The sequence below is a fragment of the Achroia grisella genome, unplaced genomic scaffold (assembly GCF_030625045.1).
Source record: "Achroia grisella isolate CSIRO2021 unplaced genomic scaffold, CSIRO_AGI_Agris_v1 utg1360, whole genome shotgun sequence".
Taxonomy (NCBI): domain Eukaryota; kingdom Metazoa; phylum Arthropoda; class Insecta; order Lepidoptera; family Pyralidae; genus Achroia; species Achroia grisella.
This window is the reverse complement of record NW_026712626.1, coordinates 1,521,826-1,540,977: the sequence shown is the minus strand read 5'-3', so window position 1 is coordinate 1,540,977 and position 19,152 is coordinate 1,521,826. Positions and strand designations below refer to the sequence as shown.

Below are 19,152 nucleotides of genomic sequence, written 5' to 3'. Positions count from 1 at the left end.
TTCTGTTGCAAATTCAAACATAAGCATAATACAAAGCGCACAAAATAACATCCTGAAACAGCTTATAAATGTGCCATGGTTTGCAAAAATATCTGAGGTTCATGAGTATGTCAACAGAAACACAGTAGCCGAAGAGATAAAACACCACTACTCCAAGTACAAGACACGGCTAGTAAACCATCCTAATGCGCTGGCCAACCAACTGATAGTCCCTGACAACATACGTCGTCTTAAAAGGCGTAGGCTACTGGAACCCGATGATTAGCCAGGACCACCAAAAGAGACGATGATTCTGCTGGGAATCACTCTCTACCCGCGACGTAACACATACACCACATCTGTTCATAATCTCCGACTGATTGCAGGATAGGCACAGAAAATTAAAAAAAAAGTTGTCTAGTACCCAGAACACAAGTCTGGTTATCTGTGCGAATTCTCCTGAAATATTATTATTAACATGTCAGGGGGCAATCCTAATGTCATATCACTGATTAGTGAGTTTTACCCTTTTTCTATAATTACTCTGATTTCTGGTTTAATTATGGATAATTTTCATCGAAAAATGTATTTTTCTGTGTCAATCAGATTTGAACTCAAACCCTTATGGTTGTAAGACGGGGTAGTAAACATGAGGCCACAACGCTCTCAACGTTGTATATCCATGCTGCAGTCTCTAGAAAAAACATATAATTATAGTCGATCGAAACAAAACAGGTGTAACTCGTTTTGTGTACATTTTTATTAGCATCATGGCAACAGAAGTGAAAGGCGAAATAGCAACACTGACTCCAGTTCATTGCCAAACGATAAACGCGCCGCGTCGCCGGTTTACGCAAAAACGTTTAGAAAGTTTCAAAACAACCTATTATTATATTTATTTCGTATAAAAAATGTATAAACATTTATATGTGTGTGCTATAATATTGTTGTTTGGGATTTCTGTGGACTCACAGTCTTATGGAGGTGAGTAGAATGCGATGTTACAGTTTTCTTTGTTAAGCCGTTCCCGAAATGGTATTCGACAACATATATAGCGGAAACATATATATATCAGTAGCAATTTAGCCAAATTTTAAAGGTCCCGTGGCATATGGAATGTTTATGGTGCGACTTGTCATAAATTAACTTGTTTCATAAACCTAATGATAGTATTAATGGTTTCTGAAACCGATTTCAATTATCGAATAGTTTATTAAGTCGACCGAATACGATTTCAAATTTAAAATAGTTACCACATTGTCTTAACATGAATTCAAATTTGGTATATTTATACATGTTTTTACGATTTCAAATTTGTAATGGATACCACATTATCTGAATATAAATTCAAATTTGATATATTTAAACATGTTTATACGATTTCAAATTTAGAATAGAATACCACATTATCTGAATATAAATTCAAATTTGGTATATTTGAACATGTTTATACGATTTCAAATTTAGAATAGTTACCACATTGTCTGAACATGAATTCAAACTTGAAATATTTGGACATGTTTTTACGATTTCAAATTTAGAATAATATTACATATTGTTAATTTACTATTATTGAAACCTAAAATTCTGTAGGAAAATTTTATTTATCTGCTAGTAGGTACAAAATGGATGTTTGATATTTCAAACAGGTATTAATGGATATAAAATACACTGTAGGACCGGTTCAAATGTTTATAAGGCCCTTAATTATTTTGCTTGATGAATATTTGATTGTATTTATACGTAATATTTTCGCACTACTCAACAATACTCAACCAACATTAACGATTCATTTAATTAATAATAAAAGATTTAATTAAAATTTCTCTTCTAGAGTTGATATTAGCAGAACTCAACACAGACTTAGTCTCTAGTATTTATAGCATTGTATACTCCATTAACTAATAATAAATAAAACATATTATTATTATATTATTATTATTAACAAACTATTAATCTAAGAAATAGCTGAAGATTCGCATTCCGCCATGTCATAATAGTTTATTTTATACGACACCATAAACAAACAAATCTACTTAGTACACTTACGCTAAATTTACAGGTAATAGGTTGTTTTATATTTAAAAAAAAACGTTAAACACTGGTAGAGCTCAATGCGCCCTATATAATAACAATAAAATAAATAATTATTAGGAACTAATTAACAAAAACGAAAAATAGCTATGTGGTGCGTATAATACTGCATATAAATTATAAATTATTACGCATGGGGTACTAGCGAAATCTACTTGTAGAGAATAAAATAGAAAATCATTTATTAAAATAAACTTAATTTAAGCACTTTTGAATAGTCATAACAATTTTTTTTTATCTACCGCTCATTACCGAGAGATTTCGCAAGTATCTCATGGTACTTGGGAAATCTCTCTACAATCATCTAAAAGATCTTGGCCTATTCAGAACTGTAATGGGTTCTATATTAGAACTTGTATCTAGAGCTGCAATAGCAGGCTCCTACCGGATTTGTCCGGGCAGTGAGAGAAACACGCGGCGAAGGTGAGATTTGACATACGTTGGCAAGGTGCCCCTTACCTACACGCGGGTTACGAGTCCCGGGAACTGTTCGGAGTTTCCCTCAATGCTACATGATGGACCAAGCAACCGTATAGTGAATCCGTATAGTGGAATGCTAAGAAGTTCGTCTCATATTAACTTTAAAATCTGTTATCCGAAACAATATAATAGACCCTGTTCCATAATATCATTCTCAAATCAAATGACAGTGAAAACATTACTAATTTATCTCAGAATTCTCTGCATAATAAAAACTCAATGAAAAACTCTTTGGTACGTAATTAAAAAAGAATCTTTATAACATAAATAGTTGATTTTACCAGGCTTAATTCAATTGGCATAAAATATTTTTATGAAACTATGATGATATATGATCATTACGTTTAACATAGATATTTAGAAGCAATTTTGTGGAAAATATGTCCTAAATAAACCCGTTTTCTTGTACCATGTAAATCTATATTTAATAAGACCATTCTTTGAGATTTTTTTCTCTGCTACAAAAGGTAATCAATTATGTAACAAAAACAATGAATATGATGTCAAAGATGTAAAAAATGAAATAGCTAAATATCAGCTCCAAATGATTTGTATTTGCTGAGAAAAATTGAGATTACTAACGTCAATATTTACGATGCGTCGACTTAATTTTAAAACTTTTTTTGTATAATCTCGCGAAATAAAAATATATATAAAATTGTACAAGGTGTTGTTTTTTAGAACCATTACAGATTCCATATATGCAATTTCGATTCGATTCTGACTGCAGTGCTCATTCTTATAAAAAGTAGTTTAGTGCTCTGTGGATGTTACGTCATAGGCGCGGGAATTTAAAACTGTGTGGAAATTTTCCGTGGTCGTAACTTATAACAATGTAATAAAGTGAAACCAAATTTGTGTAATATACTTACATTAAAATATACACAATTTATAATATGAATATATATTCAAATTACGTATATTTCAGTGTTTACTAATTATTATTATTATAATAATAGATTAGAATTAATTTTATCCAAAATAAATACAAATGAAAATAGTGTATTTTTACAAACAAATGTTGGCATTAATTGTTGTATTACAAACTAAACGAAAAAAAGACATTCTGATTTTTTTTTATTTATTATTTTACAGGGATATCTTGTATGAATGAACAAAATGACTATGCTTGTACAATTTAAGAAAAAAAAATCGTAACAGACGCGTAGTAAAAAAAAATCTTTTTTTAGCAAGCACAGATTAATTTGAATGTTTCTTTCTTATAAGGGCATTTGTCTTAAGTATAGTCAACTTTGAATGGCTCTGAGGAGTTGTGGAATGTCATATTTTTTCCTTTTCCTTTTAGATTCGTTACTGGGTTAGTCACCAAGAGTGACGCATAATAAATGGTATCAATTCAGAGCACGTATTAAACTGGTTTCAATCTATATACATAGTATAAAATTAAGTCGCTGGTGCCGTCTGTTTGTTTAGATCTTTTAAATTACGCAACGGATTTTAATGCAGTTTTTAGCAGTGAACAGAGTGATTCAAGAAGAAAGTTTATATATATAATATATGTACACCAGTGCGAAGAACGTAGCTAATACATAATAAACTAGCTAACCCGCACAACTTCGTCTGCATTACACATGTATATACTTGACATTTATTATTATGATTCGCCCAATTTACGTACTAACTTTGTGTTATTCCGTTGTATAAGCTATATTGTAAAGTTTCCTCAAAATCAGTCCAGTAGTTTTTGCGTGAAATTGTAACAAAATCCATCCAACCATACTCGCAAAAAATCATTTTTATAATATTAGTAAGATTATACTGGAATATTCTAAAAACTAATTTTGTCAACAACATTTTTATTTAGTTTAATATTGATAATAGTTTACATGACTAGTTGCCCGCCCTGTCTTCGTCCGGTTGTTCATAACTTAGTGAATGTTATATATAGATATTAATTACATAGGCATGTCTTATATCAATCAACATATATCTATATTACTAGCTGTGCCCGCGACTTCGTTCGCGTGGTTATCAGACACATCATATATATTTTTTGGGTATCCTTGAACTGTTTACGCAGCGCACGCAACGGAAGCCCGCAAATATGAATAATTTTCCCCGTTTTTTTCAACATTTTTCACTGCTGCTTCTCTTCTATAGGTCGCAGCGTAATGTTATATAGCTTAAAACCTGCCTGACAAATGGACTATCCAACACAAAAAGAACTTTTCAATTCTAACCAGTACTTCCTGAGATTAGCGCGTTTAAACAAACAAACAAACTCTTCAACTTTATAATATTAATAATTAATAATATAGATTATAAATAGGTATTATTTTTAATATAATGATTTCATCCCGCCATTTTCTTAAGACTGTGCAAACCATTTACATATTGTAAGTTTGAATTAATTTTGAAGGTTGTGCCAACATTTAGTTATCAATGTTATTTAAAACTAGCTACTACCAAAACTTCGTTCACGTAGAACTAAAATAAGTAACATTTCTAAAATAACAGTAGTCTAAATTATTGCTTATAACATTAGCTATCTTCGAGAGAGAGTCGTTTGAAATTACAAACAGACATTTTGATGTTATTTATTTGTATAGTATTATCATTACATATGTAGTATAAAACAAAGTCGCTGTCGCTGTCTGTCCATCCTTATGTATTTAGGCTTAAATCTTTAACACCTCTACGAATTTTGAAGCGGTTTTTTTAATAGATAGAGTGATTCAAGATTAGAGTGGTTATATATAATGTATCAGGCATACATTATATATAACCATCCTCTTGAATCACTCTATTTATTAAAAAAACCGCTTCAAAATTCGCCATGTACGCCTGTGCGAAGCCGGGGCGAGTAGCTAGTATTGTATATATCTATATTTATATTTATATATAAATATAAATAGATGATAATGGAATTTACATAGACTCGGAATCGGTCAATATGATATTAAAAAGTTTCAAATTATGAAACAAACCGGTCTCTCTAGTTTGCACTAATATTGGACGAGGTTTTTTAATAGCGCGTTTGACATTACTGCAAGGGTAATTGGCATTCAGTTCTGACCAGTTGCAATGTTTCTTATTACCTTCGCAACAAGGTTCACTTTGGCGTAACAAAATACATTGATATTTTGACGATGTAGATACAATAAAATATTTTATATATTAACCAATAAAGTTCATTTTTATCTACCAAGTGTAACTTGGGTGGTTGTAATGTAACTTATTAGCATTTACAGAAGATTCACTTTGGCATAACAAATACCTATGAGCGTCTCTCATATACGTGGCCGATGTAAATAGAATACAGTACTTTATGTATTACATAATAAGATTTATATTCGTCTGTTAAACATAATTTAGGCGAAAATTAACTTTTTGTAGGCTTCTTGATGATTTAGATTCACAAGTGGATCTGGAGTGGCCCTGTTCTACTATACAGACATACTTACATACCTTCACGACTTTCATCACAGATGAGTTTGTGAAATTATATCAATTTTTTTTCGGATTACTCTAACGCTGTTGTCCTCAGCTGGCCTTTACAGCTTTTCCGGACGGTACAAGGCCAGTGCAGATGGCACTCCTAACCCGCGGAAGGACTTATGGAGCGGCTAAAGGCCAACTTCCGCCTGACGGATACCACTTTAGTCTGAGGGCACCGCTGGGTATCGAATCCCGGATCAGGCCGTCGTAATTTCGATCCGTTTGAATTGGATGGGGGATCGATCAGCGTGGTATTGTTATTTTTTTATTTCTATTTCAGGACCAACGCATGGTAAAGCTGTAGTGTGCTATGTAGCGACATGGGCAGCTTACAGGAAAGGCGATGGTTCCTTCAACGTGAACCAACTGAACCCGCAACTCTGTACCCATCTGGTGTACTCCTTTGCGGGCCTGAACCCAGACACTAATGGAATTAAAATAATGGGTAGGATTTTTCTCAAAATATATGTTTGTTATAGTAAATTCCAGCGGTTATAGCTTGAAAGCCCTATGCTGACTTTTATTTCTTTATTAGTACTCAAAATCAGTTTACAATCAGTACAAGAATTTGTTTAGGAGCGTGTAGTACCACTTCCAGTAGAGGTGGTCAGGTTTCCGCACTGAATATTTATGATCTCATACATTCTAATGGTTGCGGAGTTAAACAATATCATATAAATCCATTGAGGAATGAAATTAATTTCTGCAAAATAACACCTAATTCAATAAATATATATTGGTGAATGTTTGGGGGAGGCCTTTGTCCAGCAGTGGACGTCTTCTGGGCTGAGATGATGATAATAATGTTTACGTTGTTTCTTTTATTGTACATCTTACCTGAAATTTATTCTTTAAATTACAGATCCTTGGTTAGATATAGAAAAGGAATCAGGCGCTTACAACCAAATGGTGGGCCTGAAGAACAGGTATCCCCACTTGAAGGTGACCATAGCGATTGGAGGATGGAACGAGGGATCAGAAAAGTACTCCGCAATGGCCTCCAAGAAGGAAAGCAGAGAGGCATTTATTGGCAGCGTGATGGCGTTTTTGGAGTAATTATTTTGTTATATTACTAGTTGAAGTGGCAAACGTTGACTTCCTCAGTAGTGTAACGGTTTTGCACGCTGCTTTACTTCCAATGGTGGATTCGATTCCTCGACGGTACAAACATTTGTATTCATGAGTATAATTGTTTGTATTGATCTGGGTGTTTTTTCTGTACTTACAAAAATCTAAGTGTATCTATCAGTTATCTAATATGCGTAACCCAAGCTCGACTCAGCTTGGGACTATACGGTCCTGTGTGAATTGTCCAGGGATATAGATAAAACTAAAGGGAATTACGATGCAACCAAAATTATAGAACAACACCAACAATATTTTGAGTTATATTACCTTAAATTACCTTATCTTATATATAAAATTCTCGTGTCACAGTTTTCGTTCCCATACTCCTCCGAAACGGCTTGGCCGATTCTCATGAAATTTTGTGAGCGTATTGAGTAGGTCTGAGAATCGGCCAACATCTATTTTTCATCCCCCTAAATGTTAGGGGTAGTCCACCCCTAATTATTTTTTATTTTAAGGCAAAACAACATTTGCCGGTACAGCTAGTATACTATAAAGTCAATAATAATACCAGCGTTATAGGTTTATCTGAATTGGTTGCCTTTTCACCGTTGCGCACATAAACTACCCCTATTTCTCCTATTTCTATATTTATCCTTTCTATAACTTCCATTTACTCAATGTATGTAATTGATGTATAAAAAATTAACGTATCTACCTATTTTCTATTTCCAGGAAATATAAATTCGATGGTTTGGACCTTGACTGGGAATACCCATCTAAGAGAGGAGGAAAACCTGAGGACAAAGATAACTACGTCACCCTTGTGAAGGTAACAATCATTTATTATATTTTCACAGCTGGTTAGCTGTAGCCTTATGTTATACCTGGGTGCTCTGAAATGTATCCGACCTCAACCCAATGATGGCGGAAGTCATCAATAAAAGCTAATGAGCGTAGTTGTGCTCCTGTAAAGATTTTTCCTTTTTAAAGATAATCAATTAAGATAACTCCAGGATTGTCCCAAAATACAGTTGCCAGCACTTTCCCAGCCGAAAAAACAGTTTGGAGCCGATTTCTTTTTTTGACTGTATTTTGTTCCGGCCGTATAATGGTGTATCCAAGTTTCATATATGTGACAGACACGTCCCTTGGACATTTGCATGTTCTTTGGACCTCTGCTATCTCTCACACTTTAATTCGACAATCGTCTAACACTATTTGGCAAACTTTAGTATTGTAATCGTCAGTAGTTCCAATTTTTGGACGTCTTCAAACGTTCTATGTCTCCTAAGCTCTTTAGGCGACGTTTAAATTTAGCTGCCCAAAATTTCACTGTGGTAAATGATGGTGCAGAGTCCCAATACATAGAGTCTAACTAATTTTTGTTATACGTAGGCGTATTACCTTTCAATAACATGAATATCTTTCAAAAATATAAAAACGAACTAAAAACGCATATCCAAACTAGCCGAAACTTTATAGAGTATCAAACTATCAAAAGAGTCCCGCCATCTTTGGTTTAAGGTCAAAAACTTTTCAGACTGCCTACGTATACGTATAGTTCTCTTCTATTAATGTTATCTAATACGAAATTTCAGGAACTGAAAGAAGCTTTCCAAGATAAAGGTTACATTCTAACAGCGGCTTTGGGAGCTGGAAGGGACACTATGGAGGTTGCTTACGACCTTCCCAAACTGAGTCGGTATTTGGATCTGATACACATGATGTGCTACGATTACCATGGCAAATGGGACGGAATGATTGGTGCCAATGCTCCTCTTAGAGGTGGAAGTGATGAAGATGTTTTAAGTCTGGTCAGTATATATATTTATCCTAGTTTCTTTTAATATATCATAGATCACATAGCTACTGTATTGGGGCACAACTTGACTCCGATTTCATATCAGCAGAGATCAAAATCACGACGGCGATTTGGACGGCAGGTATAGTGATAAAAAATATGACGTGCGTAAGAAACCGCAAAGTCCTATTTGAATGACTTTGAGTCTGAATATGTGCTGTTACACGTATGTTCTTTCACCCGCAAATCGCCGTTCACACAGGAAATCTGAGTATTTAAATGTAGACAAAAGATCGAGAAAGTCCACGCGTTCCGCCAGATCGTGCATTCCTGCGTCCTTAAATCGTGCGTACTTTAGTTTCTTTTGTAATAATTAATTATTCATTGAAAATTGATGGACATCTAATTATGGATTAAATAAATAATTGTTTTTTTTTTTTGCAGGAATTCACAATAAAGTATATGCTCTCCCACGGTGTCAGTCCTTACAAGTTGGTACTAGGTCTGCCCATGTACGGACGGACATTCGTCCTAACCGACCCTGAGACCAAGCAGGTTGAGTTTGGAAGAACTAAAGCCAAAAATGTCAGCTTCAAGGGACGGTTTACAGGCGAAGATGGATTCATGGGGTACAATGAGGTGAGAATGAATATTGAGATACATATTTATTTGTTTTTATAAAACATCTATTCAAAACAGCAACACACAAATTTCTTGCTCATTCTTCTTGTGAAGAGTCTACGTTCCGAATGAGTGGTAGAATAAAATAATATGACTATTCAAAATGCTGGTATTGAGTAAAAATCTTCATTCCAATAAGAAGATTATTTCTATTTTATAACATTCGGTGTTATATTGCGGAAATTCATTTCAATAAATAAATATATTAATTCATTGATATGAATTTCCGCACTTTTATTTTTGTTCTGGTTATTTTCGATGTAGGTATTTACATATAAAATGTATCTATGTATTTATATCAGTTGTCTAGTACCCATAGCACAAGCTCTGCTTAATATGCGACTAGATGGCGCTGTGTAATTCTTCAGGTATGTTATTATTATTATAATTATTAGAGAGTATTTATTAGTAATTATGAGGTTGCCGCGTAAAATATTTGTGGTCTCACACATACTAATGGCAGCGGAATTGAACAAAATAATATTACTTTAATTACTTATTTATTTACACAACTATTCTTACAGTCTTAAACCCAATACAATAGTGTATCTAATATTATATTATATAGATCTGCTTAGCTTTGAACTAGATGGCTCTGTGTGAATACTCCAGTAATGTTATTATTATTTCGACAGATATGCCTAGAGTTGGACAATAAGACATCACCCTGGGACAGATTATGGGATGAGTCTTCATCCACACCGTACCTACGTAATGGTGACAAGATCATATCGTATGACAACGGACGCTCCATAGCTATTAAAGTGAAGTATGTTATTTTAATTAACATATCCTCTATGGTAATTACATATCTTTATATATAAAAATTACCTGCCGCGTTGTTTGTCCGCGGTGGACTTGTGAACTGTAACTGAATTTATTACAAATTTGATTAGCACATTGTTTGCAATTTGATACAACTTGAAGGATAGGATAGCTTATACTCAATTTATAGTCGCAATACTATTTAATCTTAGCTACAGCAATGCGTGGCCGGTTCAGCTAGTTGTAATATATAGTCATTATATATTTTATTAACTATATAAGGGGAAGGGATGGTTAGTAATGGGGACTAGAAATATACCTTGTCAGGCTGACCTTAAACCAGTTTCCCCTTGAAATCTTCACAGTTAATTCCAATTAAATCCACCATCATGGACCTGACTTCATATTCATCATATTATTCTACACTAGTGCCCCGCCAGCGTATAAATGAGTAAGATTGTTTGTCTGCATGTTTTCTATGTATACTGTATATGTATTTACAAAAACAAAATATCTATGTATTTATATCAGTTGTCTTGTACCCATAACACAAGCTCTGCTTACCGTTACTAGATGGCACTATGTGAATTGCTCATCATCATTATTATTGACATGCTAAGGGTAACGTAGTAATTTTAAAGAAAGCGGAAAACATTGAATATTTGTTGTCTAGCTCTTATTGTAGCGGAATTAAACAAAATAATATAAACATGTTAAGTAATACGTCAATGTTTGTTGTTTAGAATGGCCATGGATTACAAACTGGGCGGACTCATGGTGTGGAGCATAGACACGGATGATTTCCGCGGGCACTGCACCAGAGACACCGACATCTTTATGGACTTCGTCGAAAGACACAAGAAAATCGTCAACGATCCGGTCCTTGATGAGGCGTTGAAGACTCTAAAACTGCGTGATGGTAAGTTGTACTTGTTATCAGAGTAATGATTAACGGATTAGGGAATTTGAAATTGTCATTTGTAATATTTTATATTGTAATTTATTTGCCCGGTTCACCCACGAGAAAATTATAGCCTACTGGCTACTCGCCCCGACTTCGCACGACTGTACATGTATTATACATATAAACCTTTCTCTTGAATCACTCTATCTATTAAAAAAACCGCTTCAAAATCCATTGCGTAGTTTTCAAGATTTAAGCATACATAGGGACAGACAGCGACAGCGACTTTGTTTTATACTGGAATGATAATGTATTACTTACGCAGACTTTTAACAAAGTCTACGTATATAAAAAATAGCAATGACCGCGACTTCATCCACGTGGCATAGTGACCTTCATCATCATCATCATCATTGGGGCAGTAAAGTCCTCGAGTGGCGACCACGGATCGGAAGACGCAGCGTGGGAAGGCCTCCAGCAAGGTGGACCGACGATCTGGTCAAGATCGCGGGAAGGCATTGGATGCGAGCAGCGCAGGACCGATCGTCGTGGAGATCTTTGGGGGAGGCCTATGTCCAGCAGTGGACGTCTTCCGGGCTGCGATGATGATGATGATGATTTGATAATCTACCCCAAAAAAATCATCGTTCTAGCTTCAAAAACGGCTATTTCCATATAGACTGTCATTCTCTATTTTATTTTACCCCCTTTAGGTCTTAACGATACAAATTTTATAAACTTTAAATGTCATATTTATTTATATTTAATCAACAGCTCAAAAAATAAGTTTGAGGCTTCTAGCTTTAAAAATGAAGATCCATCCATACAACCTTTTAACCCGTTACTACCTTTTTGTCCTTTTTTAGGCTCTAGATTATCTGTATACCAAATTTCATTTAAATCGGTTCAGTAATTTTGGCGTAAGAGAGACACACACACACGTTACTTTCGCGATTATATATATTAATAAGGAAGTAAGGATGAATAATTTATTTATTTCCAAACATACAAATATTATACATTGGTCTCCACAAAAAAAGTGCCAGATTATTAATAACTATTACAAATCAATGAGTAGAGTAGTAGAGTAGAGTTGCCATATCAGACGAATGAAGACATTTTAGTTTGATAATTCCTTTCAGCAATGAAATAAATAATTCTCTATTACTTCCAGCCCGTGACAACACCGACACCTCCTATGTCATATCTGATGGTAAACTTCAACTCCGATTACCTGAGCCCATGCACGCAAACTACCCCATAATGGAAACCATCAATCAAGCGGCCAATCTAGCATTAGAAGAACAGCGTATAACAGAAGAGATCGAGAGGATAACGAAGGAGAATGAAATAGTACATGGCGATACACCTCCGCCTGGTGCGGCGTCCTCAATTCAAGCTTCTTTGTTATATATCCCTCTATGTATTGTATATATATTTGTATAGTAATAAATTGGACCAAATGTAGTATATAGTTACGGTTTTATAGACGCGTAGCGTGGAGAGTGGAGGGGCATAGTTCTGAGTGTACTACATTTTGTACAGATATACTATTTAAAATATAAATAAATAAAACATGGTAAAATCCCTTGATTTTCCTAATTAGACTATGTTGTAAAGTCACTTAGTGCTTCACGCTACAGCCAGTTGACTATTTTTTATCTTAATATATAGTTTTAACTATCATTCGATAGCAATTTGAATTGGGAGGAAATCACAGAAATTTAAATAATGTTTATTCAAATAAAGTTAATATAAGCAAATTTTAATCATTGCAAACAAAAATGAAGTCTTTACTCAAGTCTTTAATCTTTATGAAATTAAATTCGGAAAGATACATGCTTTATAAGTAATAGTGATAATGATCTTTATTAAATTAAACTTAATATAAATATATTTTAATTTATCCAATGAGAAAAGCCTACTCACATAATTTTTATACCTATTCCCATAAAAGACCTATTGACTTTTTTAAACGATACTTGGGGACAGAAAGTTTGTCTTTAAATCTAGTATTAATATTATGAATATTGCTTTTTTTTGGAAATAGGTTTTTGTGAACATATAGAATATCTAAATATAGCACGCACAGCCCAAACCACTAGACGGATCGGCTGAAACTTGGCATGCAGGTAGATGTTATGACGTAGGCATCCGCTAAGAAAGGATTTTGATTAATTCCACCCCCAAGTGGATAAAATAGGAGATGAAACTTTGTCAATTATAAACCGATCGGTCTGAGACTTTGCATGCATAAAGCTACCATGACGTAGGCATCCCCTAAGAAAGGATTTTGATTAATTCCACCCCTAAGGGGATAAATTAACGCGAGCGAAGTCGCGGGCAAAAGCTAGTTTGAGTACATAAATTGAAGCAATGGTGAGAATATTTGCCTCTTTTGAGAATAATTTCTCTCTTAATACAAATACTCATTAGTTTAACGCCCCATATACTAAGTGATAATAAAACTATTGTTTTTACTTTTTCTACGATTTAATAAATAAGTTTAAAATAAAATATGCGTTTTATTTTATAAGTCAATATACGGCGAGCCGCATCTCACGTTGTAGAAATGATCGCATACCTGAAATAAAACATTTTTTTATTTATTCAAAGTAAACCTTATTGCCTTTGAAATAAACACCAAATACTTTTCAAAATCCTTTTGTTTTCAATTTTTTTCACATCATATGACGGCCCCAGTAGTTTAGCGGTATAGCACCCCGCCTTATTTTAAATGATCGCGAATTCGACACACCGTACAGAGCAAACATTTGTATTCATACGTACGATTGTTTGTGTTAATTTGGATGTTTTCTGTATATATTATGTATGTATTAAAAATAAAATATATAAGTGTTTGTATCAGTTGTCTAGTACCCATAACATAAGCTCTAATTAGCTTGGAACTAGATGGCGCTGTGTGAATTGTTTAGGGATATTATTATTATTACTAATATTTAATAGAAACGAGAAAGTTTGTCTACCTGAAACAAACAGACGTTTGTTATCACCATCATGTAGCTGAACGAATCTTAATAAAATTCTACATGAAAATAGATCAATATCAAGAAGAGAGGTCTAATAAAAATAAAATATATAGGTGTTTGTATCAGGTGTCTAGTACCCATAACACAAGCTCTGGTTAGCTTGGGACTAGATGACGCTGTGTGAATCGTTTAGTAGTATTATTACTAATAGCCAATATATACGAGAAAGTGTGTTTGTCTATCTGTAAACAAACAGACGTTTGATTTCCCTATCATGTTGCTCAACAAAACTTAATAAAATTCAACATATATAATAGATAGAGCAATATCAAGTAGAGGGACATAGGGTTTAGTTACCTAACCCTAAACTAAACCTAAAACTAAAACAGACGAAGCCGCGGATAAAGACTACTTTACCGTTAATATCAAAGATTCAACTGAAAGACAGCTTACTAAGTAAACTTGATACAGGTGATTCTAAGGTTATACAAAGAGGACCTTAAAATTACCAACTTACTTGGAACTGTTCATTGAAGAGTGTTCCATTGGCGCAGAGGTCTGTGCTCACTAGTCGATGTCTCCAACAGAAATGGTACGCCTATAAAAATGTAACAAGATAAGCTAATAAAAACCTCTTTCATATGTAAAATACGTAACATTCATTTAATATATGAATAAATTATTATTAAAGGATTTAATAAGATCATTTACATATAGCTTTGGTCCTTCGAGCCAGATATTTTGTTTGTTCCGGAGCTTTTGTACAAGACAGTGCTTGTGCTTCAGGCGTCCATAGGCTGCGGTAACCATTTACCATCAGATGGGCCGTATGCTTGTTTGCCACCATAGTAATATAAAAAAAGGACATATACTGTTTTATATATTGTATATTATATGTATTTTGGTCCTTCGAGTCGGATATTTTGTGTCATATCTTGATTGTGGAATGCGTAGCATTAATTTGTTTTATAAATAAACTATTATTACAGAGACGTGAAAATATCATCATGGCGTTTTTATTTATCTTTAAGATTCAAAACAAACCTACTTTATACAGAAGAAAAATATCAAATGGTGTGGTATCCAATAGGTTCTGTTCTGTAAGCGTCACAAGCCAATTGTTGTATTTGTTGTAACTTTTACACAGAATTTTTTTCAGATCAAATGCAGCCAACATTAAAAATTTCGAGAAAATGAAACCCAATTATTGCAGCCCACGACAACAACAAACATCAGAACCCCCTCCCCTTACTCCCTTTTTGACACGTGGTAATAGTGTGACGTCACATGTTCTAATCGATATCCAGCTCAGTGGTAAAAAAAAAACACTAGATTTGTTAATACTCGAAATTTCATATTTTCATAATTAGATATCTAGTAACCCTCGAACACTTTGACATCCGTCACACCTTAACGAGAACGACGTCTTTTTGGAGAACTCCTAACGTTGTGATTACTGGCTCACTTGGAAACAATCCTGATAAATTCCTGATGAATAGTCACAATAGGGTAATCGACCTGATCTCATACTCCTTTTAACATTCTCCACTGGTGCCCCGGCGTAATCCATTATAGCAGGCGTGTGCACCATTCCATTATCATCCAAAGAAGGGGATTGTTAGTAATCAAATCTAATCAAAATATTTCTATTACAGACTTATGATATGTCAAATCTACCGTCAGATCGGAATGCTTTCGAGCTGAAAAGAATTAACAAGAAATTTAGCTCTTATTCCTTTCAAATGAGCTAAAGTGGACTAACAACCCTTCCGCTAGCCATATAGTACATTTGTACATTGTCAGGTTGTCTACGTGGTTCTCGCTAAAAAGTATCGTGATAAATTTGAAACCAATCCATAATCATCCATAAAAAAAAATACCTGACATCCGGTGTGTACATCTGCATAATATCCCCTAGTTCGACTGGCACAGCTGAAGTCGGTCCGTGGCGCTTTGTGCAGCACCGGATGTAGTGGCGGATCGTGGGGCAAGTGTAACACGTGGTAGTAATCATAAGGTAACTGGCAAAGGGCTGTGGCAAATGCTGAAAAGAATTTTTTATACATATAGTTGTTGGAAACTCCAACAAAAATAAGTATTTATTTTCTTTTGTAATGGATTGGCACTATGGTGCATTTGCCAATATCAAAGTAAAATAAGTATTGTAACCTCTTCAATTATATATTTCATAATATTCAAATAAACTGACAAGAAACTCAGCTCTTATTCTTATTTCAAATGTCCTCGTACATATTTACAAAAATATAAATTCATTTTTAAATTAAAATTGGGGAGTAATAGAGTTACCAGCGTATCCTATAGCATATTTGTCAAAAGTTGCCTTAATCAGAATAGACCAATCCCGCAAGTGGCACCCGTTCACGAGTGTGACAAATGAGCCAGCCATCATTGCACTCAACCATATTACAATACTAACACTACACATTGATGCTAATAGAGAAATACAGAGTCGATTCCCGCTTAATACATTATGAGTATTCCAAAGTGATAAGCATTTTTAAAAAATGATAAGCACTTTTGAATACTCATACTTATTTCTTAAAGTATTATTTTAATTAATAAGTTATTAAACTTATAATTTCTAAATAAATTAATAAATACCCAAGAATCCCCATAACGCTGGCATATTAAATAATTTATAAATAAATAATTTTAATTTATTACTTACCTAAAAATAACACGATAGTACATCTATACATTACTAACAGATTGTAATCTAAATAAATAAATAAATACCCAGTCCAAAGGTAACCATAACACTGGCATATTTATAAATAAATAATAAATAAATAAATTCTAATTTATTACTTACCCAACAATAACACGACAGTACATCTATACATGACTAACGGATTGTAATCTAAATAAATAAATAAATAATACATGCACAAAAGCAGGTCGATGGCCGGCGCCTGCGAAGTGATTAAACACACTAAAAAGCTTACAGTAATCCGGATTGAATTTAGAATGTAATCTCATATTGATCTGTGGATCGGATTATGTAAGATATATTGATTTGAGGCTGTATGTCCTTACCCTTCTCCATACAAAACATGCTACTATGAAAACAATCTACAATACCTACCCCTCTAATTTTGCGTCTTATTCAAATGAGCATCAACATTACGATGGCCTGAGCCGAAGTTCGAATCCCTAGCGGTGCCCTCAGACTAAAGTCGTATCCGTCAGGCGGGAATTGGCCTTCAGACGATTCAAAATCAAAGTCAAATTGAAACTGAAATTAAAACACAAGCTAAAATTCAAACCCAAATTCAATTTAACTTAAATTCGTACTCAAACGAATGTAATGAGAGTGACGCAGCTGGAATCGAATCACAACGCGAACTTCTTTCAAACAAAGCGTTCGCGGCCCGGGTCATCACCAATATGCTGCTTACCTTCATGAAGGAGAACTACTGGCCGAAGGATATGTTGTACGGCGCTACTGTGGCAGATTGCCGTCTTCAGTGCCGTGACTATAGACACAATTTGATTTTATATTTTATTATTATTTCTTATATATGTTAGTCTATAAGGTTATAATAAGGGCCATGTAGCCTGAATGAAATAAATAATAAAAGTATCATTTATTCATACAGAAGCTTTCGAACCTCTTGTTATAATAATAAGATAAAGACACAATTACATTGTGGCATAACGCCGTCCTATTCTCAACAACTTACCACACATATGTTTCCGTTCCTTGCGAAGGTCAGGTCAGAACCTTGGTGGCATACCATCGCATTGTCCACAGCTGACCAGGTGTGGGATAGATATCAGATTAACAAACTAGTCTCTCCATATGTTATTACTAACAGTATGCCGCGACTTCGTCTGCATTTTTAAAATAAAAGATATATTCGTCGTCGTGATAGCTCTACCTGCAAAAAAAATCATTAACATCCGTACAGCGTTTTTATTATGAAAAGATACAAACTGATAGACTTTTTCGAATTTGTAATATTAATATATGTAGCTCTAATTACTGATGAAACGACTTTGTACTAAATTCTGTTTCTGTTTAGTCAGCCTATTTCAGTCACTGTACTATTTAAGGTGTTGTTCATAGGTCAACACACGACACCGTCCTCGCCGATGAAGACGACGAACCCAATAACGCCATCCAGCGCAATGAAACGTCTGGGCCGCTACTCACAGCTACCCTCGGTAACCCCTCTGATTGTCACATTCAAACGGGAATCGATTTTATAACGCTCTGTTTCTCTAATATTTAGTGTTGTATATACATATGTATTATTCTGTAGACGATTATTTGGCAGACGAGCTTGTAGATTATACAGATTCAATTGAGAAGTCTGAGGAACTCGACTAAATTCCTTTTTTTTTATCCAGTATTTACATTGTATACCTGTATACGTTTATCATGCACGGGATTTTCATTGAATGTTAGACATAGACATATAGTTGTCTATGAAATGAAAACTATTTCCATGTACGTTTTGTCATTCAAGTAATCGTTCAGTATGTAATAGGCTTTGCCCAATAATTACAATACAACAGATGTTTTAAATTTGCTCAAAGATAATTTCAGTATATCAAATTCAAATTCAAATTCAAAATATCTTTATTCATGTAGGTCTATTACAGACTCTTATGATATGTCAAATCTACCGTCAGTTCGGAATGATTTCGAGATGAGAAGAACTGACAAGAAACTCTGCTCGTATTTTTTTTTAATGTTGTACATATTTACAATAATACTATTTCATTTAAATTCAAATTTGGGAGAATAGAGTAACCACCAGCATATGCTATATAAAAAAAAATTTAAAAAAATCAAAAAATCTAATCAGTGTTCGCAACCTGATATCCTTTAATATATATCTTTTTAAAGGCAAATACTTGAAAAACCTTGACATTCAGTCGTAGTTCCTGAATCCTTGACC

The 19,152-nt window shown here is 34.1% G+C and overlaps 2 protein-coding genes across 3 annotated transcripts; one reads left to right on the top strand and one right to left on the bottom strand.

Moving 5' to 3' along the window:
* Window positions 1–781: 781 nt before the first annotated feature.
* On the top strand, window positions 782–13,434 carry LOC131855291 (probable chitinase 2). The gene is made up of 9 exons (XM_059206544.1): window positions 782–963; window positions 6,293–6,457; window positions 6,875–7,064; window positions 7,816–7,912; window positions 8,682–8,897; window positions 9,329–9,523; window positions 10,201–10,334; window positions 11,074–11,249; window positions 12,409–13,434. Exons 1-9 carry the CDS (start codon window positions 891–893, stop codon window positions 12,678–12,680), a joined length of 1,518 nt encoding a protein of 505 aa, XP_059062527.1. The 5' UTR covers window positions 782–890; the 3' UTR covers window positions 12,681–13,434.
* LOC131855292 (U-scoloptoxin(01)-Er1a-like) lies at window positions 12,655–18,711 on the bottom strand. Of its 2 annotated transcripts, XM_059206545.1 has the most exons (5): window positions 17,929–18,711; window positions 17,644–17,721; window positions 16,105–16,268; window positions 14,742–14,822; window positions 12,655–13,818 (listed from the first exon to the last, which is right to left on the bottom strand). In XM_059206545.1, the coding sequence occupies exons 1-5, from the start codon at window positions 17,933–17,935 to the stop codon at window positions 13,765–13,767; spliced, it is 384 nt and encodes a 127-aa protein (XP_059062528.1). In that variant the 5' UTR covers window positions 17,936–18,711; the 3' UTR covers window positions 12,655–13,764. The 2 variants fall into 2 exon arrangements, with proteins under 2 accessions (XP_059062528.1, XP_059062529.1); XM_059206546.1 differs by lacking the exons at window positions 17,644–17,721; window positions 17,929–18,711 and adding an exon at window positions 17,058–17,412.
* Between the last annotated feature and the right edge of the window lie 441 nt (window positions 18,712–19,152).